Genomic DNA, 12,936 nt, shown 5'->3' with positions numbered 1-12,936 from the left:
TGTACAGAACGGTAATATTGAGCCTCTCTCACGCCAGACATGACTTAAATTAGGAGAGAGACTGGCGCCTTGACAAAGCATTATCTTTCCTTTAACATCCGAGCGGTGGAAGAAAAACCATTTGAATAATAAAGATAGCTCTATGTGCCATATTAAAATATGTATGAGCGCAGGGGCTCATCAAGGAAGAGATGGAGGATGATACTTCTTCCCGCAGTCGCGCTCTTGAGCTGCAAGGATTGCAACTGAAGTGGACAGCTGACAGAGGTGCACAGAGTCAGCTGGCTGCTGGGGCATTGAAAACGAAAGCCATTTCACTGTACTTGTGCACCTGGCAATAACAACTTGAAACTTATATGGATGGCATGAATAAAGTATAAGGGCCTTTGTGTCTCATTGTGCAATGCCAAACAACACCTTGATAGTTCTCCGTCTCCAGCCTTGAGATGGGCTGATTGGAGGAGCCCATGGTCATGATGGCCTTCAATACACAAGAAGTTGCTGCAATTTACCAGAGATATTCTTCTAACAATAATTATGTGATTAGGTGACCATCCCAAGTGCATTTCAGTCATTGTACTAGAGTTTAATATTTTCCCGGTATTTTACAAATGTTCCATCCCGAGAATTAATGACTTTTGTCCCGGGTAACCAGGTATTTCCCGCTAAACAGGAAGTGTCATTCAAAAGCATTATAAAGCAAATAAATTTCTGGATTTGATCAGAGCTTTGATCCGCATTAAAATTAAAACCTGATCCTAATGAGCCATATATTAAATACATTTTATGAGCCCTACATTAATGACATTTAATGAAGCCCAAAAATGGCCAAAAGATTTTGCCGTTATTCAATACATATAGACTACTGTATGATATAGGCTATTGCACATTATGCATGAAAGAAAAACATAAAAGCCCATAGAAGTAGCTAGCTATATCATCTCTTGGGTAAATAAATGAAACTAGCTCCAGTAGGCTAATCTTTTTGAGTGTGAACTGTATTACTGTACTGTATTGTATTATACTTAAGTGATAATGACCAAATAGTCTTACTGTACTGTATTGTATTATACTTCAGTGATAATGACCAAATAGTCTTACTGTACTGTATTGTATTATACTTCAGTGATAATGACCAAGAGGTCAGTGTTTGGAGGATATATTTGCATGGGTGTTGTTAGGCCTGAGACCAAGTCGAGGGCTAGCAAACCATGCCAATATATCCTCCAAACACCGATTTCAAGGGCATTATCACTTTTATACAACATATTACCAACATATTCAAATAATGATTTAAATATTTTAATTAAAAACATTATTTTGATGGATTTATTCATACTATTTAATCCTTCCACAAGATATAGTCCAGCCACAAATATAGGGTCGCTACCCAGGCCTGCTGGTAGTCCCTTTTTATCGGTTTGGTTGCCAGAAACCCGACCCAGTCTTCAGTATTTTTGTACTGTATCTATAATGTTCTTATCTCTTGCGTGCTAGTTAGCCAACTACGGCTAACTCCCAGTCACGTCAAAACGTGCACCAGAATAACAGCAAAGTTGCTGCATTTGCATTTGTTGAAGCTGTTTTCATTGTGACATTCATTTGGACACATCCATAACAATGAGGCGCGATTTTGCCTGGCATAGACAATGTACTCACTCGTCAGGAGCGTTTTTTTAAAGAGAGGCCAGACGATCACAGGGCAGGTGAGGCAGAAACTATTTAGCAAAAAAAAAATGACACAAATTAAAAATACATATTTGTATTGTTATTGTTGCCTGTTTTGCATGTTATTTTGGCATTAATACGTGTCACATATCAGTTTGCAAACAATGTAATAAAAATAACAATTTGAGTTAATAAAGCCACGTACAAACAGGGGTTGCTTTCTTGAGTAAGGCAGCTCCAAAATGCAGGTGTTTCAGCCTAGCTCAGTGCTTTCTGTGGTGGTCGGGTAGCAAACTGAAAATGCGGAGTGTAGGGGTTAGCAGTGTTCTCTAGTTGCACCGTGACTGCCTGAGTGTTCTGTCACTCATGGGGACACCATGTCACCGCAAAATCTATGGGGAAAGCTCGAAAACTCAAGCCTTGGGTGTTGCCATAGAACTACATTAAAAGAGCCCTTCCAAGAAGGCTCAAGGTCATTGGCCACAGATGAAATTAAGTCTAATCACGTTATAGCTTTGATTGGACTGATCATGTCAACATCATACTTTCAAAATCTTAGCTAGCAAACTAGACAAGCAGTCACCATCATGAATGAAGTCGACAATCTACTGGCAAATCCTTTTCCATCCTTGTCATAGGAAGAGAAATAATGAAGGGAAATTATAGATAAAACGTATCGCTGCTCATTGGCGATTGGACATAAATGTTACACAACAAGTTGGAAGTTGCAAATTCAACAATGAGTGGTTTGGAAGGAATCAGTGGCTAACTGCAAGAGTTGCAAAGCAATCACTATTCTGCTATTCAGTGGAGTGGGTGTATGGTCCAAGTCTGAGTTCTATTTTCTAAGCTTAAAAGGATAAACAATCACATGCAACACAATGGGCCAGAAAATGTTGAATACATTTGCCATGCCGTCAATCCAGCATGACTACTGCCACGTTCAAAACAACTGGAAACTTGGAACTGGGAAATCTCAGACTTCAGTGAGTTCAAGACAACTGGGAACTCGGAAATAAACGTTTTGAACGGTCATCCAACTCAGAATTCTAAGTCGGGATCTCGGGCCTCTTTCTAGAGCTCCAACCTGAAGATCACTGACGTCATGATTCAACCTTGTTTTTTTCAGTTTCCAGTCTTCTAGTCTTGAAAGCACCATAAATCCAGAGAATGCCAGACTTTGATGACAAAGAAGGACCAGGGAGAATACTGTAAGAACGGCCCATGTTCTGAATTCTGTCGCTGTACATTTCAGAAATAAAACAAATAGTTATATTGACTACGTCCATCCTAGCTCGCTCATTAATGTCTTAATCAAAATTACGGATTGCCTCTTATCCGCCCGCCATCCCCTTATGCCATAGTTTGTACATCTCAATTGTCAGTAGCAAGTCAGCCATATCAGCTATGTTTTTTTTAAAGGTAGAAAGCAAATGAACTGTTTCGCTGCCAGACAAGGCTCTGCTGATAGACAGGTGTAGCAGTGGTAAGGATTCACTCCATGGTGCTGTTTGTGGGCATCGTTTGTCAATGTAATAGTGCTAGTAATGTATTGTGTTGTCTAGTGGCTTTGCTGGCAAGCATAAACAAACAAAAATATTTACATGCTAAAATCGCCACTGGCTAGGACATCTATATATAGGGCTATAGATCAATCTAGAAAAGGATTATCAATTTTGGATGCAATTTGAATGGAGTTGATGGAGAGAGAGAAAGACTGCGAGAGAGTGCTCGCCAGTGCACTGATTTAAAGCAACAGCATTCGAGTGATAGGCTGTTTTAATACTCTGCTGCTGCAATAAAAACAAGGTGAAGCCAGATGGATATGGGTAAATTAGAAGCGCATTTGGTATTTATATTACTGTAGCACAAAATACGCTAGCAGCAAATGTATGCCTACCTGTCACAAGAAAAAAAGTCACCATGATGAGATGATAGGTCTAGATGCTTTGTGAACTGCGCTCCATACTGAGATGGGTCTGTCCCTAACCCGAGCGTTGATTCATTGTGTAGAGGCCATAAATAAGCCAGATTTAGACATTGCATATCATTTAACAGTTCCATTTCACGCCATGCTGTTCATATAAAGAACTTATTATAATTTATTGGTTGCTCGCAGTAATTTATCCCGGGAAAAGGGAGTGGTTTTGGATGATAAATCCTGGTAAATCTCAGAAACCGGGTTCCCGCCATTCAACCCAACATTGTACCCCATGAGAACCATGATCAACAGTAAAACACTCTTGAATCATTCTGACACGGAATTGGGAACTTGGTATATAGGCTTGTTTCCCATATGAATCTTCTCTTTGTACCGGACTGGATTAAAATGCCTTCTGTTTCTTTTTTCTGTATTTATTTATCTGTATACAGTTGAAGACGGACGTTTTCATACACCTTAACCAAATACATTTAAACACAGTTTAAACCTGGTAAAAATTCCCTGTCTTAGGTCAGTTAGGATCACCACTTTATTTTAAGAATGTGAAATGTCAGAATAATAGTAGAGAGAATGCTTTTTTTTGAGCTTTTATTTCTTTCATCACATTCCCAATAGGTCAGAAGTTTACATACATACACCCAATTAGTATTTGGTAGCATTGCCTTTAAATGGTTTAACTTGGGTCAAACGTTTCAGGTAGCCTTCCACAAGCTTCCCACAATAAGTTGGGTGAATTTTGGCTCATTCCTCCTGATAGAGCTGGTGTAACTGAGTCAGGTTTGTTGGCCTCCTTGCTCGCGCATGCTTTTTCAGTTCTGCCCACACATTTTCGATGGGATTGAGGTCGGGGGTTGGGATGGCCACTCCAATACCTTGACTTTGTTGTCCTTAAGCGATTTTGCCACAACTTTGGAAGTATGCTTGGGGTCATTGTCCATTTGGAAGACCCATTTGCGACCAAGCTTTAACTTCCTGACTGATGTCTTCAGATGTTGCTTCAATATATCCACATCATTTTCCTATCTCATGATGCCATCTATTTTGTGAAGTGCACCAGACACTCCTGCAGCAAAGCACCCCCACAACATGATGCTGCCACCCCTGTGCTTCACGGTTGGGATGGCGTTCTTCGGCTTGCAAGCATCCCCCTTTCTCCTACAAAGTTAACGATGGTCATTATGGCCAAACAGCTCTGTTTTTGTTTCATCAGACCAGAGGACATTTCTCCAAAAGTATGACCATTGTCCCCAGGTGTCTGGCTAGACTGCAAACTCTCCTTCCAGACTCATATCAAACATCTCCAATCAAAAATCAAATCAAGAGTCGGCTTTCTATTCCGCAACAAAGCCTCCTTCACTCACGCCGCCAAGCTTACCCTAGTAAAACTGACTATCCTACCGATCCTCGACTTCGGCGATGTCATCTACAAAACGGCTTCCAACACTCTACTCAGCAAACTGGATGCAGTTTATCACAGTGCCATCCGTTTTGTCACTAAAGCACCTTATACCACCCACCACTGCGACTTCTATGCTCTAGTCGGCTGGCCCTCGCTACATATTCGTCGCCAGACCCACTGGCTCCAGGTCATCTACAAGTCCATGCTAGGTAAAGCTCCGCCTTATCTCAGTTCACTGGTCACGATGGCAACACCCATCCGTAGCACGCGCTCCAGCAGGTGTATCTCACTGATCATCCCTAAAGCCAACACCTCATTTGGCCGCCTTTCGTTCCAGTTCTCTGCTGCCTGTGACTGGAACGAATTGCAAAAAATCGCTGAAGTTGGAGACTTTTATCTCCCTCACCAACTTCAAACATCAGCTATCTGAGCAGCTAACCGATCGCTGCAGCTGTACATAATCTATTGGTAAATAGCCCACCCATTTTCACCTACCTCATCCCCATACTGTTTTTATTTATTTACTTTTCTGCTCTTTTGCACACCTGTACATGACCATCTGATCATTTATCACTCCAGTGTTAATCTGCAAAATTGTAATTATTCGCCTACCTCCTCATGCCTTTTGCACACATTGTATATAGACTCCCCTTTTTTTCTACTGTGTTATTGACTTGTTAATTGTTTACTCCATGTGTAACTCTGTGTTGTCTGTTCACACTGCTATGCTTTATCTTGGCCAGGTCGCAGTTGCAAATGAGAACTTGTTCTCAACTAGCCTACCTGGTTAAATATATATATATTTTTTAAATGTGCAGTTGCAAACCGTAGTCTGGCTTTTTTATGGCGGTTTTGGAGCAGTGGCTTCTTCCTTGCTGAGCGGCCTTTCAGGTTATGTCGTGCAGCCATGGGTGGGCCTGGGATGGCATAGGCCCACCCACTTGGCAGCCAGAACCACCCACTGGGGAGCCAGGCCCAGCCAATCAGAATGAGTTTTTCCCCACAAAAGGGCTTTATTACAGACATAAATATTCTTCAGCAACACCTCCACCCTAGTCAGACAACTCCGCAGGTGAAGAAGCCGAATGTGGAGATCCTGGGCTGGTGTGGTTACACATGGTCTGCGGTTGTGAAGCCGGTTGGGCGTACTGCCAAATTCTGTAAAATGACGTTGGTGGCAGTTTACGGAAGATAATGTTAATTTAAATTCTCTGGCAGCAGCTTTGGTGGACATTCCTGCAGTCAGCATGCCAATTGCACACACCCTAAAAAATGGAGACATCTGTGGCATTGTGTCGTGTGACAAAACTGCACATTTTAAAGTGGCCTTTTATTGTCCCCAGCACAAGGTGCACCTGTGTAATGTAATGATTATGCTGTTTAATCAGCTTTTTTATATGTCACTCTTGTCAGGTAGATGGATTCTCTTGGAAAATTATAAATTCTCGTTAACAGGGATGTAAAGCTAACTCTCTCTCCTCTGCTCTCATCCTTCTAGACCTATCGGCTGCCTTCGATACTGTGAACCATCAGATCCTCCTCTCCACCCTCTCCGAGTTGGGCATCTCCGGCGCGGCCCACGCTTGGATTGCGTCCTATCTGACAGGTCGCTCCTACCAGGTGGCGTGGCGAGAATCTGTCTCCTCACCACGCGCTCTCACCACTGGTGTCCCCCAGGGCTCTGTTCTAGGCCCTCTCCTATTCTCGCTATACACCAAGTCACTTGGCTCTGTCATAACCTCACATGGTCTCTCCTATCATTGCTATGCAGACGACACACAATTAATCTTCTCCTTTCCCCCTTCTGATGACCAGGTGGCGAATCGCATCTCTGCATGTCTGGCAGACATATCCGTGTGGATGACGGATCACCACCTCAAGCTGAACCTCGGCAAGACGGAGCTGCTCTTCCTCCCGGGGAAGGACTGCTCAGCTCCATGATCTCGCCATCACGGTTGACAACTCCATTGTGTCCTCCTCCCAGAGCGCTAAGAACCTTTGATCCTGGACAACACCCTGTCGTTCTCAACTAACATCAAGGCGGTGGCCCGTTCCTGTAGGTTCATGCTCTACAACATCCGCAGAGTACGACCCTGCCTCACACAGGAAGCGGCGCAGGTCCTAATCCAGGCACTTGTCATCTCCCGTCTGGATTACTGCAACTCGCTGTTGGCTGGGCTCCCTGCCTGTGCCATTAAACCCCTACAACTCATCCAGAACGCCGCAGCCCGTCTGGTGTTCAACCTTCCCAAGTTCTCTCCACGTCACCCCGCTCCTCCGCTCTCTCCACTGGCTTCCAGTTGAAGCTCGCATCCGCTACAAGACCATGGTGCTTGCCTACGGAGCTGTGAGGGAACGGCACCTCAGTACCTCCAGGCTCTGATCAGGCCCTACACCCAAACAATGGCACTGCGTTCATCCACCTCTGGCCTGCTCGCCTCCCTACCACTGAGGAAGTACAGTTCCCGCTCAGCCCAGTCAAAACTGTTCGCTGCTCTGGCTCCCCAATGGTGGAACACACTCCCTCACGACGCCAGGACAGCGGAGTCAATCACCACCTTCCAGAGACACCTGAAACCCCACCTCTTTAAGGAATACCTAGGATAGGATAAAGTAATCCTTCTCACCCCCTTAAAAGATTTAGATGCACTATTGTAAAGTGGCTGTTCCACTGGATGTCATAAGGTGAATGCACCAATTTGTAAGTGGCTCTGGATAAGAGCGTCTGCTAAATGACTTAAATGTAAATGTAAATGTAAACAAATTTGTGCACAAACTTTGAGAGATATAAGCTATTTGTGCATATGGAACATTTCTGGGAATTTTATTTCAGCTCATGAAACATGGGACCAACACTTTACATGTTGTTTATATTTTTTTTCATTTTATTTTATTTAACCTTTATTTAACCTTATTTAACTAGGGAAATCAGTTAAGAACAAATTCTTATTTACAATGACGGCCTACCCTGGCCAAAGCCCTTTCAGTGGCGTATAACAATTTTGACTACACTGGGCCTGTAAACATACAGTAGCACAACGTTGTGCCTATATAACTCTGTCATATGGTAAAGAAAGCCAATTATATAAATATGATAGCAAATGCAGAATTACAGGAGGCAGGAATAACAAATATTATGTTTATTCCGATACACCTCTTACAGAAATTGAATAGCGCCATCCAAGGACTTCTGGCGCCCTCTAGCGTATTGCTATATATTGCTATATATTGCATGGCATTACAAACTGCACGTCCACCCCCGCAGCAAGAGAGCGCTAAAGGCTTGACCGGAAATGAATGTAAACAAACTACCTGCTTGTTCCTCGTTTGTTGGTCAATGGGAAACGGTATGCAGTGTGTGGTAGAGGAGAAACCAAACAAAAGAAGGGTGAGCAGTTATTAAGACAAATAGCTAACTTTCAATAAGGATTTGTTTAGGTAGCTAGCTAATGTTAGTTACTGTAATAGTACACAAGCAAATTCATGTATTTAAAAGCATTTTCAATGTGGCACAAAGCGTGCACTGTCAATGGGAGAGTAGACCAAATATGTCCGGTTGGTATTGCATAAATTCTTAAGGATCAGTAGTGCATAATTTACAGTAGCTAATGACTAACGTAAGTAAGTAACTGCTTTTAGCAGCGCTTAGTATTTACACACTATCGTTGGAATTAGCTTACAAAAAAACGGATAGTCTGTCAGAAGTTAAGGAACATTCAATTTAAACATTGCCGATTGTCCGTAGGGTTGGTCCTTATTCAGGGGGAAATTGAGAAAAAGAATCTAATAGAACATAAATTAAACGTTCCAAACGTGGGTCTGTTGTAGATTTACCTCCTCTCTGCCTACGTTTGGTAATGAAGTTCCATTAGATGTTTGTCCCCTCCAATGCATATGGATCAAGCTTATAGACAATCGACCGAGTAAGTTGAAATATAATTGTATTTAGCTCCGTTTTTTGCAAGCTAATTCCCAGCAACGTCAGCTAGCATGCAGGCTAAATGCTTGCTTACATTTAGCTAGCTAGGCTGTTATAACTAGCTACTTATCTCCATGAAACACTTACAATAGATTGTTAACACTGATAGCTTGTATATGTGGGACTGGTATTAATTATAGCTAGAAGCTACTGCCGTGCTGCTGAATGGTGCACAAACTGAGGGCCTATAAAATGACTATTCTTTGCACAGCTGTTTGGAGAAACCTTTTTTATAATATCTCGTCCTGCTTCGAGAATGCACAAAGTAGCTTGACTTTGATCAGTATCATTAATGATTTCAGTAGACTTTAAATGTCTACTATAATTTCACTGGAGGTAGAATTTATTGATAATATTATCTTGTATTTTTATCTTCTAGGTCTGATGTCATGTTTCAACAGTGTTGAATATGACATTAATGCCAGGAGTCCAGGGTCTGCTAGGCCTTCACAGAACCCTTGTACCAGCTTTTCGCCGCTTTGTCTTATCTCCCGCCCAGCTGACATCTGTCGGTCTTCCCAGGGGGCTTTGCACTGTCACTGCACCCCTCAGCGACTCAAAGCCTTCAGTGGGGCCTGAGAATGAGTCCTTGCTGGAGAGCTTGACCTTCATGGGGGTGGACGTGAAGATGGTGCGCCAGCGCCAACCGGGAGTGCTTCGCAAGATCATCACCAATGAGCAAGGTCTGGCTCACTTTCTCCATGGCAAAGGCGCCAGCCGCAAAGTGGTGGCCGGCATCATCTCCCGGTACCCACGAGCCATCACTCGCTCGGGTGAGCACTTGGAGCAACGCTGGGCGATGTGGCGCAGTGTCTTCAAGAGCGACAGCGAAATCGTCAGCATTCTGGACCGCTCGCCCGAGTCCTTCTTCCGTTCGAGCGACAACGACAACCTGGAGAAGAACATCGTGTTCCTGGGCTCGCTGGGCCTCAACGCCAAGGACCTCCACCGCCTGCTGACCACGGCGCCACGGACCTTCTCCAACAGTGTCGAGCTCAACCGTCAGATGGTGGAGTTCCTGGAAGATGTGTGCGCCGAGTTGGGTGGAGAGGACCCTGGGCAGTTCGCCAAGGTAGTGATTTCCCGAAACCTCTATATCCTCATCCGCAGCACCAAGAGGGTGAAGGCAAACATTGACTTCCTCAAGGCGACTTTCAAGATGAGTGATCCGGAGCTGCTAGCTCTGCTGCAGGGTGCTGGGGCAGAAATCCTGGACCTCTCTAACGAGTACCTGAAGAGAAACCTCAAGATACTTCAGGAGAAGCTGGCGTCTCTCGGCTGTCGGAAAGTCGACGTCAAGAAACTGATCGTCTGCTACCCCACTGTGCTGTTCATCGGGTCGGATACGCTGAGTTCAAAACTGGACTGTCTATTAAAGGGAGGGATCACTATGAGGCAGATACTGGAGAAACCTAAAGTCCTGGAGTACAGCACGCAGAACATCACAGGGCGACTGGAGGAGCTGCATAAACTCCGGTATGACTTTGAAAAGAACGGCATCAACATTCTGGACTCTAGCCGAAAACGTTTCGACGCCAAGTTGGAAAGACTGGCTCTCTCGTCAGAGGAATGAGTTGTATCAACATTTGGGTTATGCTTAGAATGAATCAGACATTTTTTTTTGCACTAGATTTTTTCATTGCTGCCGGAAGCATAACCTCTACATATCACTGTCCTCCTCCTAAACTATAGGATTTGATTGTGCATAGCTGTAATAAGCTAGGTATACATACGGTAGGTAAAAACAAGTCAATGATAAAGAGAATCATGTCAGTATCAGGAAACATTTATTTTAATTTGAACCAAAAAGAGTATGTAAAGTAGTGTCATGATATTTGAACTATGATTTAGATTTTTACGTAAGCTAACAAACTGTATTGTAATACTGTGTCAATGTATTTCTCATGATTGATTCTGAGGCACCTTATTGAACTTACCAATGGTTTTACAGAACTGTAAACTACCAAGAGGCATCATCAGTACACTGTTTTCACTGACAGATTCTCAAACTTATTTTTTGCCAGATGAGCTGTCTGATGAGAAATCAGCCAAACTCCTTTCTTCCTAGCTTACTGTGCATTCGGAAAGTGTTCAGACTCCTAGACTTTTTACACATTTTGTTACGTTACAGCCTTATTCTAAAATTGATTAAATAAATACAAATCCTCATCGATCTACACACAATAGCCAATCATGACAACGCAAAACAGGTTTTTAGTTGTATTACAAATGATTGACATAAGTATTCAGACACTTTACTATGAGACTTGAAATTGAGCTCAGGGGCATCTTGTTTCCATTGATCATCCATGAGATGTTACTACAACTTGATTGGAGTTCACCTGTGGAAATTCAATTGATTGGATATGATTTGGAAAGGCACACACCTGTCTATATAAGGTCCCACAGTTGACAGTGCATGTCAGAGCATAAACCAAGCCTTGAGGTCGAAGGAATTGTCCGTAGACCTCCGAGACAGTATTGTGTCGAGGCACAGATCTGGGGAAGGGTACCAAAACATTTCTGCAGAATTGAAGGGCCCCAAGAACACATTAACCACCATCATTCTTAAATGGAAGAAGTTTCGAACCACCAAGAGTCTTCCTAGAGCAATTTGGGGAGAAGGGACTTGGTCAGGTAGGTTACCAAGAACCCAATGGTCACTCTGAAAGAGCTCCAGAGTTCTTCTGCGGAGATTGGAGAACCTTCCAGAAGGACAACCATCACTGCAGCTCTCCACCAATCAGGCAGTTATGGTAGAATGGCCAGACAGAAGCCACTCCTCAATAAAATGCACATGACAGCCCGCTAGAAGCTTGCCAAAAGGCTTCTAAAGACTCTCAAACCATGAGAAACAAGATTCTCTGGTCTGATGAAACCAAGATTGAACTCTTTGACTTGAATGCCAAGCATCACGTCTGGAGGAAACCTGGCACCGTCCCTTTGATGAAGCATGGTGGTGGCAGGGATGCTTTTCAACGGCGGGGACTGGGAGACTGGTCAGGATCAAGGGAATGATGAATGGGGCAAAGTACAGAGATCATTAATGAGTACCTGCTCTGGAGCGCTCAGAACCTCAGACTGGGGCGAAGGTTCACCTTCCAACAGGACAATACAGGAGTGGCTTTGGGACAAGTCTCAATGTCCTTGAGTGGCCCAGCCAGATCTGCGGAGATGAACGGGAGAAACTCCCCAAATACAGGTGTGCCAAACTTGTACCATCATACCCAAGAAGACTCAAGGCTGTAATTGCTGCCAAAGGTGCTTTAACAAAGTAAAGGGTCTGAATACTTAGAAAATGTGATATTTCATATTTCAAAATGTCTAAAAACCTGTTGCTCCTTTGTCTTTATGGGGTATTGTGTGTAGATTAGTGAGGGGGGGGGACTATTGAATCCATTTTATAATAAGGCTGTAACGTAACAAAATGTGGAACAAGTCAATGTGTCTGAATTCTTTGAATGCACTGAATCTGGCTGAATGAATGAATGTGTGAAAAATCAAGGTTGTTTGAATTGCATCACAAAATATGATGCATTCGGTTTACTATAAGTAATAGTCATGTATGTTCTCTGTTTGATGCAAATATATGCCAATAAACTGTAATAAAATGACAGTTAACCTTAATTAACCTTATGGATTTAAAATGTCATTTTCTGTATTTTGAAAGTTATATATCTTGAATTGAGTGCGTTTATCTGAAAACCTGCAGAGAGAGGCTCCCTGCAATTAATGGTATTCAATATAACTTTATCCATGTTCTACAGTGAAAAGCTACAGTGCAATTTTCATTGAACTAAGGAATGGATGGCATTCTGCTAACACAAGAGAATGAAAGAGGGAGATGATCGTTTCGGTAAAACCAATAAGTGTTTGAGGAGTGTTTCAATTTGTTGGTAGGTGGAAAAAGTACCCAATTGTCATACTTGAATGAAAGTAAAGATACCT

General features: G+C 43.0%; 1 protein-coding gene across 1 annotated transcript; it reads left to right on the top strand.

The window, feature by feature from the left end:
- Positions 1 to 8,267: 8,267 nt before the first annotated feature.
- On the top strand, positions 8,268 to 12,604 carry LOC118399421 (transcription termination factor 1, mitochondrial). The gene is made up of 2 exons (XM_035795480.2): positions 8,268 to 8,397; positions 9,368 to 12,604. Exon 2 carries the CDS (start codon positions 9,398 to 9,400, stop codon positions 10,559 to 10,561), a length of 1,164 nt encoding a protein of 387 aa, XP_035651373.1. The 5' UTR covers positions 8,268 to 8,397; positions 9,368 to 9,397; the 3' UTR covers positions 10,562 to 12,604.
- The last annotated feature ends 332 nt before the right edge of the window (positions 12,605 to 12,936 follow it).

This window comes from Oncorhynchus keta, chromosome 20 (genome assembly GCF_023373465.1).
Source record: "Oncorhynchus keta strain PuntledgeMale-10-30-2019 chromosome 20, Oket_V2, whole genome shotgun sequence".
NCBI lineage: Eukaryota > Metazoa > Chordata > Actinopteri > Salmoniformes > Salmonidae > Oncorhynchus > Oncorhynchus keta.
The sequence above is the reverse complement of the archived record's forward strand: the minus strand, read 5'-3'. Positions and strand labels throughout refer to the sequence as shown.

Coding starts and splice junctions, on each gene's coding strand:
- LOC118399421 (XM_035795480.2), top strand. CDS start 9,398: ATGACATTAATGCCAGGAGTCCAGGGTCTGCTAGGCCTTCACAGAACC.